This window comes from Artibeus jamaicensis, unplaced genomic scaffold, assembly GCF_021234435.1.
Source record: "Artibeus jamaicensis isolate MK-2021 breed Jamaican fruit bat unplaced genomic scaffold, CSHL_Jam_final contig_490, whole genome shotgun sequence".
NCBI lineage: Eukaryota > Metazoa > Chordata > Mammalia > Chiroptera > Phyllostomidae > Artibeus > Artibeus jamaicensis.
The window spans coordinates 3,786,114-3,801,773 of NW_026521861.1; the positions used below are offsets into that span (position 1 = coordinate 3,786,114).

Consider the following 15,660-nt stretch of genomic DNA (forward strand, 5'->3'; position numbering starts at 1 on the left):
CAAACTTTTAAGATAATTCCCCTGACATCTTGCAACTAAACATCTGCCAATTCAAATAAATTCAAAGACTAGGGCAAATAAGACACATTTTCTTAGAAATGTCTTTTCTTAAAGTGTTATTTTCTTCCTGTAGTCAGTTTCTTCTCTTTGCTGAAAAATTGACATAAAGAAAGCTTCAATTCACTTTACAATGAGAACACCCCCCCTTTTTGTTGTGAATGTAAAAACCAAAAATGAAAGTCATGAGTTGATTAAAATCTAGTTGCTAAAGTTGATTTGGACAGATCTCCATATAATCACATTTTCATTTAAATACCTTTCATTAGTTTTGTGGACACAGAGTGTATATGGTTGCCACAGAAGAACGTGTCCCATGAACTGACATTTTGTTTTGAATTGCTGACTTGCATGTGTAGTTTACCAGAATCATCTCTCTCTATTGTAATAACATGAATTTATTAATTAAATTAAATACTCTACCTCCCCATTTTATTCCTTGTCAACATGAAAGTGGGATATTTTCACTGTAAGTGAATAGATTCCTACTTGTATAAAGGATTTACATTGCACTGGATGAAATTTTGCAAGAGATTAATTAGTGGGGTAAAACTTAAGGCTGTTGCAATATTTACTGTGCTTTGTTCATTTATTTGATGGCTGTAATTCACTTTTAACTATGTTTATGTTAGTATTCAACATTGCATCTCATAATAGTAAGGAAGCCCAAACTACAGAAGTCATTGTTCCCATTCCCTGCTACAGGTATTTTTTTCCCCTGTAGGCATTTGATGAGAAGGCCTGAGCTTGAGTTTCTGGAAGTGGGAATGACTGAGGCTGCTGTGTACAATTAGGAAATAGCAAAGACCAACTTGCTATGTATTGTTCTGAAGCTCACATAGCCATCAGGAATTCACTTGGGACCTAAGGGCAAAATATGTTTTTTTATTTAGACTCTTATTGAGAGCTTCACAAGGCTTGGATCCATGATCATTCTTTATGTGACAAAGCTTATTTTTTTAAGCTTATTTTTAAAAAATAAAATATCTGGACTGGGAAATCTCATAAGCTTTTACTTTTAATTTTGTAAACCTATCTTAACATTTTTATTAGAAATATCCTCCTACTTATAACAGCCCTTGCAGTCTGTGAGCTTTGTGGCTACACACACACACACACACACACACACACACACACAAATACCCTTTTCCAATACTCCCCTAAAGACTGGTATTGACTAGCTTGTGTTGAACAGTTCAGTAAGTCAATATAAATTTAATGCACACTGTATAGTATATAATCTTCTTTCTCCATAAATGACTACTACATTGTAGTTGTTTTATTATTCTGTTTATTGAGTTTGTCTTGCATCCTGAAACCTAGCCTGTTTTTTTTCCACTGATGTCCTGTGGCCCATCTAGGAAATTGAAAAGGCCTGGAAGATGGTGGACTCAGCCTATGATAAAGAGCAGAAGGCGAAGGAGACAATTCTTACCCTGAAAGAGGAAATAGTGAAACTAACCAAACTAGTCGAACAAGGGTCTGGACTGTCGATGGACCAGGACAGCAAGTAGGTCACGCAGCCTTCTTGGTGTATGTCTGACTTGCTTTTGCAGAGAACTCCTTCAACAGGCAGCCTGGAGTTTGCCAGTGTCACTGTGAATGGGACACAAGATACTCTTTCTTTGTTAGTTTCCTGGTGATTGTTTTCTGTCTATTGCTACTTTTTTTTTTCTTTTTAATATACCCTTTCTCTACACCCCAAAACTCCTAGTTTACGGTTATAGTAAACTTCTGGGTGTGTAAGAGTCAGTACTACAGTTTCAAAATGAGTAAAGATTTTAGGTTTATTTCTCTCAACTCTGTGTGGAATGGAACTGGCTGCTTTTTTGTCCAGATTTCCAGCTCCTCCCCCTACCCTCCCCACAATTACCATCCTTCCAGCTTCTCAGGTTCTTGGCCAGAAAAAGGAGTTTCTCTACTTCCTTCCCTCTCCTTCTCCCTTAAAACTTTGTCTTGTTGATTCAGCCTTTACTTCTGCATTTCTCTCCTCCCTATTGCCAGCGCTAGTGCCTTGGTTGGGACTTCCCATCCTCTGCTGGATTTGACTGTAGACTCCTAAGTGATCTCCCTGCCCTCACAGAGACACCTCCCCTCTTTACGATATACCACATACCAGACTTCTGATTATGAAACACGTACCTGCATGCTTTCATCTCCAGCATAAACACCTTTGACAGCTCCCATTCCCAAAGGATGAAGCCCAAAGTCTTGAACATGTCTTTCAGAGCCTTCTTAGACCTGCCCCAGTCAGCCTTGCTAGATTCATATCCAGCAACACTGCTTATTCATGACTCCATACCTTTGAACACATTGTTTTCTACGCCAGGAATGTTTTTTCTTCCTTTCTCCATATTGTAAACAACTATGCATCCTTCAAGAGTCATGTCAAACAGTATCTTAACTTCATTGCCACCAGCATCTCTGTTTCAACTTCCTCCCCACCTCCAGACCCTATGACCAAGCAGAGAGTCACTGCGTTCTCTGTTTCTGCAAGACCCATCCCCTACCTCAAGTATGACATCAGTCACATTGTATTGAAGTTATTTGTTGATGTGCTTCTGCACCCATTAGTCTGTGAACTCCCTGAATAAAGACACCTTTACTTTCCCTTCAGGAGCATAGCACTGTGTAGGCCGTGCAAAAGCTTGCATTTTTCAGGAATGCACATACGCTTCCTTAGGCATCTTTAACCAAATCTAACTGCTGTCTAGGTAGCTAATGCTCTCTAGATGCGCTTATCCAATGTTGAGACATAGCTCTGAGTGTAGGTGTGAGGGGAGGGAGTAGAAAGACAAATAGATATGGTGCTCATCATGATGGACTCTATTTTCCTATCAAAGAAGTCAAGCATAATCAGAGCAACTCCTGAAGAGCAACATGAGGGTCTGGTCCAGTTAGGAGACGTTTTAATGAGAATTGGCACATGGTTGAGGAAGAAAACTGAAGAAACTCTCCATCCAGAATTCTATCTTCAACAGTATATTCAGGTGTAGCTTCTCTTTTCATGGTAACCTTAGAATTTGAGGTTTTGTTTCTGGAGAAGAGTTTTAATGTGGATTTGAAGGCCCCTTTATGTTATATCAAGTTGTTCATAAATAAAAATTATTAAATTATTGTGTTTTGAGCAGTCAAAGGATGGTGCCTGTCAGCTGCATGGGCCTCTGCTTCCTCAGCTCTAAAGTACTGCCTTGCTCTAGACAATTCTGCTGCACACGTCGTAGCAGACAGTTTTCCTACTTTCAAAATGCCAATTCTGCAGAAAATCATGACAAATTATATGTAATGGTTTTTGAAATGCAGAAGTAACTGGTATACAATTCAAATCAACAAATATCGTCACACACTCTCTACAAACTGGCATCATGAACGATTCCCAGACTTTACTGTTGTAAGCGCTCGATGTGGATTGCCTTTCCTTGGGAGAAACTGTGCTCTGTGGTCAATGGATAGACAAGTGGCACTGTGCCCTAGCTGCCTGTGTTTATGCTTCGCTTTCGACTTTGTAGCCACGATCATAGCTCTCCAGTGGATGCTGTAAATAAGTAGTTTCCTAAATTCACATCTCCTTAGGGTTAGTTATGAAAGTTGACAATAGTAATTATGGTCTTGTAACAAATTCAAAATAACACAGAGGGGTGAAAACTAAGAAGTAATCTCTTCCCCAACTCTTCCACCCTAAATTTCACTTTTCAGAGATGAGTTACCAGTGGGTGTCTAGTTTTCTGGACTTCCATAAATAATTCCTATAAACACACACACACACACACACACACACACACACACACACACACACACACACACACCCCGATGCTGTAATTTCTTAAGTATAAGAAAGGGAATTGTATTCAGCATATTGTTATTGGCAGTTCTTTTTTTTGGTTAATAACTCACAAACAGCTCCCATGAACGTCTTTCCCTTTCACACCTGAAGGGCATTGATCCTTGATCTGGAGGCTTCCCGGTGACCATGTGCTCAGAGGATGATAAAAAGTCCCCCTGAACAGATGGCTATTTAGTCTGACTCCGGTGTTCTGCTTTTTTAAGTATCCGAGATTTACTGAAATTCAAAGAAGAGGTGACGAAGGAGCGAGACCAGCTCTTGTCAGAAGTTGTGAAATTGCGAGAGTCCTTAGCTCAGACGGCTGCGCAGCAGCAGGACATGGAGCGAAGCAGAGAAGAGGTGGAGCACACCATCAGCCAGGTCAGCCCTGCCATGGAGGGCTCCGTGAAGGGGAGTTACTGTCCAGGAGGACATTCAGTCCTTCCCCAGGCTCCCTCTCTCTTGTTTACTCCTGCTGCCTGAAGGAAGCATCCACTGTTCTGCTTGTTTCTCTGGCTGGTTCCCACAAGGGCAGTTTGACTGGAGTCACTCTTCTCAACTTTCTCTGTCTCGGAAGTCACTGAGGCAGGCAGGGCACTGCTTACAGTTCTGGCCCAAGAAGGCATCCCCTTGAAGGCCAGGGTGCCTGGCATCCGGGGATGGTGGAAGCAGTTCCCTTGACCTTTTCCACTGTAAGCAAGCCATCCAGATGCACACTTCCAAACACTTATTTAAAGTCAGAAGTCAAATAGAGAATATACAATGTAAGTCCCATCTCTAGGAGAAAAACGAGACTTTTTTGAGCGTGAGGTAAGAGAAAGGCCCTTTATAGAATTTGGATACCATGATAAAACTATAGTGCTTTCTTTAGCAATATGCAGTACTCATGTAAAAAACAATTTCATATTTAGGCTAGTTGGCTATTTTATTTTGTGCCCAAGGCTGGAGCATTGGATGAGTTCCCTCCATGTTTAACTTCTCTAGATTCTGGGCTTCACTGGATTTTATACCTTCTTTGTGGATTCGTTTCCACCATCAGGGTGGACGTTTGGTGACAAGACTCTGAAAAACAAAACAGAACATTTTTGACAAGTTTTTATACTGAGGCTCAAAGGGGACTGTCCTTGAGGGGAAATGCTACTGCAAAGTGACTGCCCTGAAAATGAAGGATCCGAGGGGGAGGCTCAGCTGGTTGAGACCCGTCCTGGGGAGGGGTTCATCTCTTTCCCCCTTGTCCTTTCTGTGCCCATAGTTCCAACAAGAAATCCAGCAACTTCAGAATGAAGTTATGAGGGAGACTCGAAAGAAGGAGAAGCTAGAGAAAGAGCTCAAGCAGATTCAGACGGACATGGACAGTAGGCAGATGGAGATTAAGGCCCTGCAGCAGTACATGCAGAAGAGCAAGGAGGAGCTTCAGAGGCTGGAGCCGCAGCTGAAGGAGCAGAAGGTGTGTGGGGTGCCGGCTGCCCTGGGGGTTCCCGCAGAAATAGGAACCGTGCCTTTGTTTGTGGTCTGTTGGCACGTGTTGTATTTTCGTTGGAAAGCAGCAAACTCCCTTCGTTCTAGATGTTGGTAACAAAGATACTTAGCACTTCGAGTGGCTCTTATAGGTAGATATGTGCCCTCCTTTTTATTTTCGGCTCCAACAGGTTAATTTTATTAACACGATATAATAGACATAGAAAAGTGTGTAAGTCACCAGTGTATAGCTCGATGAATTTTCTCCACTTGGTTACCTGCATCCAGCCCAGGATACAATACCCCAGTCACCTGCTTGTGCCCCTCCTCCAGAGGTCATCTCTATGCTGAATGCAGAGTAGAGATGAGTTTTGCCCATTTTTGTACCTTATAAAAGTGAAACCACACAGGTGTACTCTTCTGTGTTGATTTTCCTTTGCTCCACATTCTGTCCATGAGATTCATTCATGTTGTTGCCCTGTAGTTACAGAACTGCACGGCCCAGCATGGTAGTCACTAGCTGCATGTGCCTAATTTGGTTATTTAAAGTGAAAGAAAATAAAACGTTCAGTTCTTGGGGTTGCATCAGTACCATTTCAAGGTGCTCAATAGCCAGATGAGACTGCAGATAACATATTGGGCAGAGCTCAGTACAGCATTCACTCTCCTAGCTGTATAGTATTCCATTGTGTGACTATAACATGATTTACTTTTTTACAGGCTTATTTATTTTGTATTTTATCTTATTTTCAATTAGCAATAATCCTGCCTTGGATAAACCTCACTGGCTGTGATGCAGCCATGATGAGGAGCTTAACAGGTTTCTTTTTAACTTTCAAGTTCAGGGAGCCGCACTCAATCTTTATGCACTTTAAATAAGGTCCTTTTTTTTTTTTTTTTAACATTTCCCCTGTAACAGTGGTTTAAGGTAACTTAGTAATAAGTCTAGTCTGTCATTTCTCATTTCTTAAAGAAGCAATTCATGTAATTGAAAAAAAGTCATTTCTTGAAAATATTTTCTCTGAGGAAGTTTCCAAGGAATTGCCAAGCCATATAGCATTTTTCTATTTAAAAAATAGATATTAGGACACATTTCTTTGTCAGTTGGTTTATTTATTTTATATAGAGCCAGAAATAAAATAGATAACATACGGTGCATAGTATCCTTGAGAAAAATATGAGACTTCTTTAAGCATGAAAGCTGAGAGAATTTTGGACATCATGATAAAACTATAGCACTTTGTTTAGCAATATCCAGGACTCATGTCAAACAATTTCATTTTCAGCATAGCCAGCTGTATTTTATTTAGTCCCAATTGGTGGGAAATTGGATGGGTTCTTTTCATGTTTAACTCTCGCTTATGTGAAAGTTATACTGACCCTTGAACTGCACAGATTTGAACTGCACGGGTCCACTTAGATGCAGATGTTTTTTAATACATATACAGTTGGCCCTCCTTATCTGCTGGTTTCATATACGCCAGTTCAACAAACCATGGATCAAAAATAGTGTTTTTGGTCCGTAGTTAGGTATCTGCAGTTGGGCGTCCACACTCACAAATGGCTGATTATATGTATTGTTTGGTGCCATTTTATACCAGGGACTCAAGCATCCATGGATGTTGGTATCCTAGGGGGGTCCTGAAACCAATTCCTCCCTGGATACTGAGGGATGACTATAGTTAAGTTTTGGGGGAGTCAAAAGTTATACACGGATTTTTGACTGTGTGGGATGGGCGCCCCTAACCCTTGTGTTGTCCAAAGGTCAGCTTTATGTATCTATCTTCTCTCTCCTTTTCCCTTCAGCCCATCTGAGATCCTTCCATCTCCCCAATTTTCTCCCAATAGAAATGGTCCCCTAAAATCTAATTCTCTGTTTTTATAATGTTTATAGTCAAGGTGTGGAAGAAGAAAAGCAGGCTGATACTCAGGCAGCTGGAAATCATCCCACTGTTGTTGCCTGGTTTTGACTTAAGTCGGATTTAAGGGGAGTTGTCTCTGTATAGGTGTTAGTGAATGGTTCTGTTCCGGAGAATGCAGTAGGCACACTAATGCAGGATTTGCTTCTGAAGATGTAGCTTCTAAGACCCACAGCAGATAAACCTCGTTTGAATCTCTAACTCATTTGCAATGATTATAGCAATCGTTGTGTATGCAAAGCCTGCCAAATGGCAAACAGGTATTAAAATATTTATCCACCACCTGTGAACATGACTTCCCAAGGCTCTCAGAAAGACAATGATTCTCTCTGTGTTACTCATTATAAGGCATCATTTGCCTCAGCCATTTAACATTTATCATATTTGAGTGGGTTAGTGCTTTCACTGGGGATAAGGAACCGTTTCTACAAAGACGAAAACAGCGTGGCTGCTGTGATTGTCCCAGGAGGTTTGTGAGGCTTCCTGTGTAGATACGCAGATTTTGTAATCAGATTAAAAAGCATTAACCAGCTCTTTCTGCCTCTTCCAGATATTGAATGAGAGAGCTGCAAAGGAACTGGAGCAGTTTCAGATGAGAAATTCTAAACTTCAGCAGGAGAACGAACAGCACAGTTTGGCTTGTGAGCAGCTATGCCAGGAAAACCAGCAGAAGGCACTGGAGCTCAAAGTAACCATCCAGTGATAGATCTCTCTCTCTCAATCCCTTTTAATACAGGCTTGCCATGTGGTTGAGCCCTTGGTTCTATAACCTGCATTAGCCTTGATACATCAGAGAGGCGCAAGCCTACTGTGATTGCTTTATGCCTGGAAGCAGACAGTGCGTAGCTTCCATTCTTACTTACAAAACTGCAAACCTGATTATTGATCATATGATTATGCAAATGCTTTCCAAAACTAGCTCAGATGTTCATCTCTGTGACTTACTTAGCCTTGCAAGTCATTGGTTGCCCAGAGCTAGAAGCCATTTACACGAGTGAATAGCAAAGAAGTCAGATTACATTCTGTGACTTGTATGGAGAAGGTGGAATGGGTGGGGTGGGGGATGGACTGGTTCTGTTGAGTACTTATTTCCAGGATTGTAGAAGCATGATTTTTGCTCCATCCAATGTAAATTCCTATTCTTCTCCCTCTTCTCCTTGAAGCGTGCTTGCAAATTAAGTTCGGACAGCAGTTTTACGCTTGGGTACATGGTTTATGCCTACATGCTTAACAGAGCAATTTTATGTTTATCACTAATTCTAAAAAAATCTGTAAACCCTACTCTGATTATGTGACAATATTGGGTATAAAGTGAGTGGCCAATCAAGAATAATACTTAGATTCAAGTAGTGACTCAGACAGTTTTTGCATCATAGGTGCTTTTGAGAATATATCAAAAGTGTGTACACATGTGCACACACAGGTACGCATGCTGATTGTATACCTTGTGTCTTGTTTTGCATCCCATCTCAGAGTCTCCAGAATTTTTCTGAAGTCTAAGCATGGCCTCTGGGTTAATAATTATTTAGCTAGAACATATTATTGTAACCGAAAGGGACTTTAGGTCAATTAATATGGACGCTGTAGGACCTGAGACTGAGGAACATGTAAAGTAGTCCAGAATGATTTGGCTAGAAACCATTTTTTATGAGAATGCTGTAAGTGGAAGCAGAAATGAAATGTCTACTCAAGGCAAAATAATATATTAGCCCCTAAGGTGAAATTAAAGTACAAGTACTTATGCCATTAATTCTCCCCTTTGATAATGTGAATGGGGCACCTTGAAAAATGATAGATTTTTGTTACCAGGTCCTGAATGGATGGGATTCTGCTTCTACCTACAATCGGAGGATAAGATGCTCAACTAAGTTCCGTCTCTTCAATGTCAAGAGCTGGGGATCATTGCTAACCTTTATATGCAGAAGTGTCATTGGTTGCTTTCCCAGTAATTTCTAAGAATGGCAACACTTTGAAATATGCATTTAATTTGAATTTTTAAAAATTCATAACACTTGAAGTCCATAGACAAAAATATGGGGCTTTCTTTTGCTAGAATTGATGTTTTGTTACCTTTGGGTAGTATGTGGATTTCCACATTGACATTGTCCCGTCTACCTGTCTGTATGCACACCTACAGGGTAACATGCTCTGAGGGGAAGAGTCCCTCCTTTTGTGTGTGTATTGAACTACAGCGGCCATGTGGGTACAAAAGTGTATTTGAATACTTTATGGCATGTTAATAGCTTTCTGAGAGAGATCACTTTGTGAGTCTGAAAACTGCTAATTGAATATAGTGTCTATACACAAAATTTACACATTTATGATGTCCACAACTCAGTATTCTTATATTGTTTGATTCAATATTTAGGGGTGCCTTGAGACATCAGGTTTAATCAGTCTTTATTCCTAGCCTATTTAGTCACATATTTTATTCAGAGAATAGTGTTTTTCAATTTCCCTAAAAATGAAAGAATAGGTGTTTTGATTTAACCTGACAGAACAACTTCACAGTGACACAGGTAGAATTTTCTTTTATTGGCTTTGAGTTTGCCGTCATCCAGTCACAGACCCTTTATTCACTGAGTGTCCCTGGTTAATTCTCTCTCATAATTACAGGCCAAAGAGGAAGAAATTAGTCAGATGCGTGTTGACATTGGGAAGCTCAACAAAATCAGAGAGCAAATCCATAAGAAACTGCACCAGATTGAGGACCAGAAGGCAGAAGTGGAACAGCACAAGGACACTCTGAAAAATCAGATCTTGGGATTAGAGAGAGGTAAACCGAGAATCATTTTCTACTTTTTAAAAAAGCTTTTTTTATTGTACTTTTCCCATCACCATTTAGCCCCCTTATGTTCCTCTCCCCTCCCCGATCACCACTCAGTTGTCCATGTCCATCATTTACAAAAATTGTTTATAAACATTTCATTGGTGACTGAGTCATTCAGCAACCCAGGGCTCTGTGAGTACAAACCCAAAGCAGGCCAGACTTATCATACTGAGTTGCTGTCTTATCAATAAGACAACATTCAAACTTGCGGGTGGGCAGCAGGGAGGAAACGTTGTTTTGAATACCTTAAAAAATTCTTCCCCAGACTTTACTGGCACACGGTAAATCCAGGCCAGAGCATTGCTCAGTGTTCGTCAGTGGGGTCACTAACATCTATGCTGTTAGGTCTGGGTTCTACATGACCTTTAGCAGTAGTAGTCCCTTTTCCTGCAGAGGATGGAGGATAAATTAAAGTGAACGTCTCCCATTAGCAGTATTTGAGGCAATGTGGTTCCAGGACCAGTGGAACAAAAATAAATAGCTTCTAGTTTCTATTTCCTGGTGCTTTACCATAGGGCAAATGCTTGTTCTACTAGCTCTCTCCTTGGCCTGCTGAGGAAAAATTTAAGTGCTGCAGGAGGCTGTATAGCACAGAAAAACCATTATGGATACAAACTCTGGAATCATGTCTGCCTAGCTTCATATCCCAGCTCCATCATATTTACCTGTTGAGGGATAAAATAAACTAATACACATGAAACACATGGGGACAAGTGCCTGGCACATAGTAAGCGCTTAGTAAAGGTCATCTATTGTTATCCTGGTATATTACTATTATATAAGTAATAAGACAGACTACCATCGCATTGTGAAAAGAATGTAATTGAAAAAAGGGTATACTAGTTAAATTGGGCATGTCAGAAAAAGTTCTGGACTTGGAGACAGAGGATGGCGGCTGAATTCTGACTAGACCAGACCACATGAGCCAGGAACACTGCAACCACCCGCTGAGGGCTGCCGTGAGTTGTAATCACTGACAAAATGCGCGAAAGCATAAAAACATACATGTAGGCAAAATTTAAATCTCCAGATAAGATTATTAGAAACTTCTGTCATGTAAACTTGGAGAAGTGCAGCTGTTGTTTTCTTCTAGGACATCTGGGAAAAATCTTTTATCTTGACAGTTTCTCCATCCACTTATTCTCTTCATTCAATAAATTGAGTGCCTATTATGTGCAGGCACTGTGGGTGCATTGGGTGCCTGGAGGGTGCTGCCTTCAGCATGCTCACAATCCAGCATCAGTTTACAATCTTATGTCTACAGTGACAGCTAAGAAGAGCAATGGAACACCTAGACCTCGTTTCGTAATGGACGTAGTGACTTTCAAAACACTCCCATGTTTAAACTTCTGTATTTTTGCTTGCAGTAGTTCTAAGCTTTGAAAAAGAAATTACATATTTAGTGTCGAACCCAATTCTTCATCCTGAAATCATATTTACAGAAGTCAGCACACTCTCTCTTCTTGTGATTTTGTAGACATCACTAACCATTATTTCTTCTCAGAGACCTCTTCCTTTTCATCTGCCTGATCAAAGATTGGCATTGCATATGCCGTGCAGAACAGTGGGTCCTCCATATGCTTTTATACCACAAATCCCAAGAAATGAGCTGAAAAACTGCCAGAGCTAACAAGAGTTGAATATGATGGCAGGTTATAAAGTAAATATATCGATATCAATTGCTTTCTTTTGTACAAAGAATCAGTTAGAATATATGATGGGAAAACTCCCTTTTGCAATAGCAACTAATGTAATAAAATATCTATGAATAAAGTTACCAAGGTGTCTGCAAGACCTATATATTAAAAGTGCTACAGAATTCTATTGAGGAATGTAAAGGAAGACTTGAAAAATGGTGAGATATACCAAGTTCCTGGATGAGAAAGCTTAATGTAGTAATGATATAAATCTGTCTAAATTAATCTATATATTTAATATTGCCCATAAACTTTCACTGAGTTATATTGCTGGGACTCGAAAACTGATTCTAGAGTTTTTCAGAAGAAAAATCATTTTACAATAGCCATAGAATTCTGAAAGCGATGAGGGGCATTTGCCTTGCCAGGTGTTTGAGTGTATTATAAAGCTTTAGTAATTAAATAGTAGAGTGAAGATGCCTAAATAAGTAGATCAGTGGGAAAGATTGGGAAGGCCACAGAAAGACCCAAGATTATCATTTAAGATGAAGGTGTTGTTTCATACAAGTGTGCAGTATGGGTTGGTTAGTAAAAAATGGTAGCATGACAATAAATTACTTTTTTTGGGAAAAAATAACACCAAACATGAAAACTATAAGGCCAAGACTGAGAGATTTAGTGAAATAAAAGCTATTTTTTAATGTACCAAAGGCTATATATAAAGGCAAATTAACCAAAATATTGTCAAAGAATTAGTAAGGTTATTATTATATGTAAAGAGTTCTTAAAAATCTACAAAAAGGATAAACAATTCATGAGAAAAATGGGCAAAGGAGAAGTATGGGCAATTTGAAAAACAGAAATGCAAATAAATGGTTACTAAACATGAAAAGTAGTCAACTGCTAGTCAAAGAAAAGTAAATTAAATACAGGCATGCTGGTTTTAATAATCTATCAGATTGTCAAAGATCAAAGAGAATGATAATGCCTGATGATAGTTTGGGTGTAGAATTAAATTGCTCTTAATTCTCTGAAGAGAAATTTGGCAGTAGGAGAGAAATGTCCCTTTTTAAAATCCCCCTTGCTTCAGGAAGACCACTTCTAGAGTAACAAATGAACAAGAACTTGTACAGGATTGTTGCTTATAGTTACAGATAAATAAATAAAATGGAAGCAACTTAAATGTTAAGAATGGGGATTGGCTAAATAAATTACACATTTTCATATAGTGAAATGCACAGTAATTAAAAATTTGGATGTAGATGCACATTTATAATATGGGGAGGCATTCATTATATGTTTGTTAATGGTAAAATCAAGTTATAAAACAATATGTGTAATATGATTTACTTTGGCATATATATGAATGTATATATTTATAATTATAGACATATAATTTGCATAAGAAAAACTCTGTAAAGATATATGTCGAAATCTAAATAGATCGAAGTTGATATGAAATTTTCTTTTTGCTTATTTTTATTTCTAATTTCTGTGTCTCTAACTACTTGTATAATAAGAAAGATTCAAAAAGATCAGAACTTTGTGGAGTCGGAGAATCTGTGCTCCCAGTCTCAGCTCTGTCACCCCCTGGCTGCAGACCCTGGGCACGTGAGAGTCACGCCACGCCTCAGCTTATGTCTGCTTGCTGCGACATGGGAGACCTAACTCAGTTATAATGAAGCTTGTGTAACAGTTAATAAACTGCACTTGTATAGCTATAAAGCAGCAGTTGTATCACTTTGGCTTTGGCAGATTCTCTTGTAGGTTGACTTCCTATTTATTGTTATTTTTCTCTGTGGTGATTTAGAGGTGGAAGCCTCCAAGAAGCAAGCAGAACTTAATAAGAAAGCAATGGATGAGCTTATGAGAGAAAGGGACATGTTAAACAAGGTGAGTTTATTATGGTGACATTGGTAAATGTCTTTCTTTAGTGCTATAATATCTGCCTACAGCAGGTTGTACGGGGAAAGGAAACTCTGAGGTAAACAAAATAGATTAGAATAAATAATGCTGCTCAATTTTCCTCTTCGCAGCTGTCTGCAGTACCGCATTCACTGGCTGGGGTTTGAAACTGCACTATCAACTAATGAGCACAAAGGAACTTTGGAGAATTAGCATGTAAACTAGCAGGTTATTTCAGAGTGTTTTATGGATTCTGTTTTTATTGCTGGTGTGCTTTTAACATCCTAAATTGCCAAAGTTGATTAAAATTTCTGAATTTAATATCTATAATCTGCCACTTTTGCTAATCTGGAAAATACAACTGATGGCTAGTAAAATTTTAACTTCGAGGTGTTAGGTATCAGGATGGCTGGTTGCTGATATGAAGTCTCTGACTTTGCCTCCATCTTTTCAGGATTGTTGTAGGGTTTGGGTTTTGTTTCAGTTCTCACTTCACCTAGTCTTTGAGCTCCATGGAGTCCAAACCTGAAAGAGGGGTTGGAGGAGCTTGAGGCCTGGAGATCCTTCCTTTAAAGCAAGACCCCCACCCACTTTTTTCTTCCTCTAGTCCCTAGAAGATTCCTTTCATTGAGAGTCACTCGTTAATTGGAGATTAACTACTTTCAAAGGTGTAGGATAAACTTTCCTGTTCAAGGGTTTCCTTCAGGGAGGAGAGAGCGATTGGCCAGCCAGGTGGAGAGTGGGAGCCTGCTTCGGAACCAACTCCTGATGGTTTCCGGCCAAGAGGCCTTCCTCTCAGCAACGTGGATGCAGCCTGTGAAAAGCTCGCTCTGACTCTTCATTGTTTCTTTCAGTTGAACAAATGGTATCAGAACAGGTTACCCTTTAGCTTAAAGTACACTATTTACCGAATCTCAGGAAATTATAGATTAAATGTCTTTAGGTGCAGAGCACTCCTTAGCAAAATCATTGATTTTTTTTTTGGCATAATCCTGGAAACTGTTTATTCTTTTTTTCTATAAATTTGGGCATGTGAACAATATCATTAGATTTAGATTTTTAAATTTATTTTTAACATGCACTATATTTAGTCCACTTATATTTTATATATGGTGGTAAAGAACCCATAGATTTTCTGCCACAACAGAACACATAGCTCAACATCACTTTTACATTTATTTGTTCGATTTGACTAATGACAGTTCCTCCTCTAGGACAAGGCATCCTTTCTTTCCTTTCCTGGCCATTGCATTCTTAGTGCCTACCTAGCACAGCGCTCCATCTCCTGTAGGTATGTGATCGACTTTTGTTGACAATACGTTCTTTCCCCACTGACTTGAAATGCCACCTCCACTGACTGGATGGCTGACATAGTTTTGACAGGCAGCGATGTTAATATATTTTGGTTCTTCCAGTGTCCTATTGAAGTGGCTTTGTCTTTTACAGAGCAAATGTTTAGTTCAATATTTGAAAATCAAGTTAACCTTTTCTGTTTTCTACGCCATCACATAAGCAAGGTTTAATGTGCATTTTACCTGCTTCCGTTTCATTGCTTTTCAGACCTGGCTGCAGGTCTGATTGGTTAGATTGGCAAAGGACTACGAGGTGTCTCATGGAACCCAGGAACTGATGGGAGCCTGGCCTGGCATTCTTGAGATACACAGAAAGCCCTCTCTCTTCACTAGAGTCCGGCTGAGTTTTTGCTTTATTCCACTCTTTCAGTACAGATGGTCTTGCTCTGTTTCCCAGTCCATATGGCAGGAAAATAGCTATTGTCAATAGTTCCCAAGTTTACATCTTCTACTGAGTTGCAAACATTGAAGAGCACTATTTCAAAAGTTGTGAAGAAGGGTCATTTGGTCCACTCAACTATGGATAGAGAAGCAGACGCTCTTACTTGAGCACGGCTGCCAAACTTGAGTGCTGTTGACTCCATGTTTCAGAAAACAACCTGGCTTCTTGCACAGCCAAGCCCAAGTCTTTCCATGTCAGCATCAGAAATCACCAGGGCAGTTTTTTTGTTTTTTAAAT

General features: G+C 39.5%; 1 protein-coding gene across 1 annotated transcript in view; it reads left to right on the plus strand.

Annotated features, from left to right (window-relative positions):
* Window positions 1-15,660, plus strand: part of CFAP58 (cilia and flagella associated protein 58) — a 109,332-nt gene that overhangs the window by 17,878 nt on the left and 75,794 nt on the right. The window contains exons 4-9 of the mRNA XM_053668660.1: window positions 1,419-1,567; window positions 4,105-4,261; window positions 5,133-5,327; window positions 7,808-7,945; window positions 9,874-10,033; window positions 13,535-13,617. Coding sequence (XP_053524635.1) covers window positions 1,419-1,567; window positions 4,105-4,261; window positions 5,133-5,327; window positions 7,808-7,945; window positions 9,874-10,033; window positions 13,535-13,617 — 882 coding nt within the window. The remainder of the gene's footprint in view (window positions 1-1,418; window positions 1,568-4,104; window positions 4,262-5,132; window positions 5,328-7,807; window positions 7,946-9,873; window positions 10,034-13,534; window positions 13,618-15,660) is intronic.